The sequence below is a fragment of the Monodelphis domestica genome, chromosome 1 (assembly GCF_027887165.1).
Source record: "Monodelphis domestica isolate mMonDom1 chromosome 1, mMonDom1.pri, whole genome shotgun sequence".
NCBI lineage: Eukaryota > Metazoa > Chordata > Mammalia > Didelphimorphia > Didelphidae > Monodelphis > Monodelphis domestica.
This window is the reverse complement of record NC_077227.1, coordinates 401430281-401433754: the sequence shown is the minus strand read 5'-3', so window position 1 is coordinate 401433754 and position 3474 is coordinate 401430281. Positions and strand designations below refer to the sequence as shown.

At 46.3% G+C, this 3474-nt stretch overlaps 1 protein-coding gene across 1 annotated transcript in view; it reads right to left on the bottom strand.

Moving 5' to 3' along the window:
- Positions 1–692: 692 nt before the first annotated feature.
- The window catches only part of MAFB (MAF bZIP transcription factor B), a 5953-nt gene continuing 3171 nt past the window's right edge, over positions 693–3474 (bottom strand). The window contains exons 2-3 of the mRNA XM_007474341.2: positions 2984–3472; positions 693–2673 (exon numbers count right to left, since the gene is read on the bottom strand). Coding sequence (XP_007474403.2) covers positions 2580–2673; positions 2984–3472 — 583 coding nt within the window. The 3' untranslated portion in view covers positions 693–2579. The remainder of the gene's footprint in view (positions 2674–2983; positions 3473–3474) is intronic.

Here is a 3474-nt window from a genome sequence, read left to right as displayed (position 1 = left end):
AATTGGGTTTGTAGGCAAGTCATTCCATGACCTAGATGCAAACTCGCCTCTCAGGTCACTGGGTAAGATTGACCATAGCACCAGGACAGGATGAGTTTATTTTGCACAGAACTTTAGTTGGTGGTGGCCTCCAATCAGAAGCTCCCCAGCTACTTCCTTATCCCTCAGGTTAGCTCTCTGATCATCCAGCACCCCTTTCTCTCTATTCTTTCCCGCTACCTTTACCTCTCAAGGGTCCGCTGTGAAATGGTTCAGCCAGAAACCCAGCCTATAGTTCTCCTTGGAAAAAGCCACTTCTCTGGGTATGTAGTCTCTGTCCCTTTTCAGGGCAATGTGTTCAGTTTGGGGTGTCAGGGAGTTCCTGGGACAGAGACCAAGGTGTCTGGAATCTGGTGGCCAGCTTAAGCTGTGGAGGTAAAAAATGGATCCAAGGATCAACTCTCAAAATGTGTTCCTCAAATGGACTCAGGACTGCCCAGAGTAAAGAGTTAAGGGAAAAGATTTGGGAACCAGAAAAGGACAAGTGTGGGGCATGAGCATCTCCTGAAGATAGTTTCGCTGTGTGTTGGTTTGGGGTTTTCTCCAAAAAAATCAAGAAAAGAAGCAGTGCGAGGAACTGTTCTGTTTCCCCTCTTAACATAAGTTGTTGCTGCAACTTTGCAAGGGGCAAGAAAAGACGCGGGAGAACCAGGTTCTCAAAATAAATGCCATTTCAATGATTTTAATAAGCAAAATAGGAAACAATTTTAATAACAAAAAACAGAAACCAGTCTGAATAAAACTACAATAGACTAGGTTTTAATATTTTCATATCATAAGCAGGATTTGAAATTGATCCCTTATTTTACATGAAATAAAAACAATTTCGCTGCTGCATGTTTGATTTCAACACAGTTGAATCAGTAAAAACCAAAGATCGGTTCTGATGCATGACTAATACCCACGATATTTAAAACTGCAAGCACCATGCTGTTCATACAATCCTGATATTACTGTTAATTTATAAACTAATACAAACTTAAAATGCATCCGGCCAGCAGTGCCAGCATATTCTAAAGAGAAATAAAAAATACGTTTTCATTTTGGTATTTTTGTCAGTGCAACTTAAATCCTTTTACTGACCTGCAGGAAAAAAAAAAAGTAATAAAAACACCCAAAGACGCCTCATGACTACTGTACAACTGAGAAGAAGCTCACTTGCTGCCCGAGCAAAGAAAGAAACAGAGAACATGTTTCACAAAAAAAAAAAAAAATCCGCACTTAAAAGTTGCAATCTTTCTCACCAACGTTTTCGTTCCCAATACATTCAGAGTGTGTCCCCTTCAGTGGCCACAGGCTTAAACCACCCAACTGAAGGTCAGAGCTGGACAAATCGCCTTTTGCAGGAGACCCTAAACTAACTCCATGGAGGGAGCATCCTGGGCATGGCTACTACTGTATCGTGCCTAGATTTTTTACACGGTTGGGAAGAAAGAGAGAGAGACAGACAGACAGACAGACAGACAGACAGACAGACAGACAGAGACGACCGAGAGAGACAGAGACAGAGAGAGACAGAGACAGAGACAGAGACAGAAAGAGAGACAGAGAGAGAGACAGAGAGAGACAGAGAGAGAGAGAGAAGAGGTTTTGGTTACAATGGAAAAGCAAACAAGACAATCATTGTAGATCTTTTTTCTTTTTTCCTCTCTTCTGTTTCCTGAGTGTATAACATTTCAGATATAAAGAGGTGAAAATAAAATGTCTAAAGACTACGTTAATCTACCCTTCTCCGTTCCCCAGGCTGCGGCGCACTCCAGGCAGACACTAACTGTCTCTACCTCTTTAAATTCTGGAGCCGCCTGAATCCATTGCCAAGGGATAGCTCTCCTTCCACCGCCACCCCCTTCCCCTGGTTTGTTTCCCTCGGTGACCTCGAGCAGCTCTCACTCAGTCCCCAACAAAGAAAAAACCAAAATGAAAACTACAGAAGGGTGGGTGGGGTGGGGGTATAGAAAGGAAAACACAACTCCAAAGTGCTCCCAATATTTAAAAAAAAAAAAAAGTTGCTTTCTGAATGCAGATGCAAATGCCCGTAACTTTATTTCTTTACTTAAAAAAAAAAAAAAACACCAAACCCAGACACAGCCTGCCAGCCTGCTGAGCCGCCTCTGTGCGGTTTCCTGGGGGCAGATATTTACAAGCTAACAACCAGAACAGAAAAGATCACTGCCCGCCCAGCAGTCCAAGGGTTAGAACTGCGACACCTTCTTACCCAGAGAAATAAACCAAAGCGATGATCCGTGATCAACAACATGCTAAAGTTAAACAGGAAAATGGTACAAAATAGAAGTTATTACCATACATGTCCAGCATGCAGGATTAATATTTTTGATGCAGATTTTCGTGTTTTTTTTTTTTCTATATAATCAAGCAGGCAAAACTTATGATATTTCGCATTGACCGTCCCATCTGAGTCCTCGGTCACTAGGTCTCAAAGGAGGCATCATATGAACACTTTACACACACTGTCTCTCTCCCCTCCTCTTGCATTTTCCATCCTGAGCAGCAGGTTAAGTCCTGCGCGAGGCGCTGGCTGCTCATTCGCAAGGTCCTTCTTCCTTTCTTTCCTTGCCAGCGGGCGGACTCTTAGGGATGTCTTGGTCAATGTCCCTTCTCTCAGTCCACAGAGTTCTGGAAGCAAGCGACATATAAACCGCTTTCCTCACCCACTTCTCCTCCTGAGCGTCTCTCCCTAAGACCGTGAGGCTTCTTCCTACCCGCTGAAAAGTTGAGCTTGGTGCCTCCCCTCCCTACTTTTTCATAGCGAGTCTAGGAAGGGCTGGAGAGCACGCCGCTCTGCCCAAAGGTTCCCTTTTCACTCAACTTTTTCATCTTCACCCCCCCCCCCTTTCCTATTTCTCTATTCCAGCAGGAGGATGGATGGAGATGTCAGAGATGGGAAAGGGGTGGGGAGGGGATGGGGGCAGGGGTTCGCACTCACATGAAGAACTCTGGAGAGGAGGGATTGTCGCTGGTGGAGCCGGCCTCCCTGAAGCCATTGCTGGCAAGTTTCTCGCATTTCAGCTTGTAAGCATCTCTCTCGCGGGCCAGCCGGGACACCTCCTGCTTGAGCTGTTCCACCTGCTGGATGAGTTGGGTCTTCTCGTTTTCCAGGTGGTGTTTCTGCTGGACTCGTTTATACCTGCAGGACTGGGCGTAGCCCCTGTTCTTCAAGGTCCTCCTCTTCTGCTTAAGGCGGATCACCTCGTCCTTGGTGAAGCCTCGCAGGTGCCGGTTCAGCTCCCTTACCGACATGGACACCAGCTGGTCATCCGAGAAGCGGTCTTCCACGCTGCTAGAAGCTGGGTGCGCCGCTGGGTGGTTATTGGGCAGCTGCTGGGATGAGGTGGAGGAGGTCGAAGGGGTGGGAGACGCTTGATGGTGATGGTGGTGGTGGTGGGGGTGCCCTCCGTTGGCCAGGTCTTCGTGGCT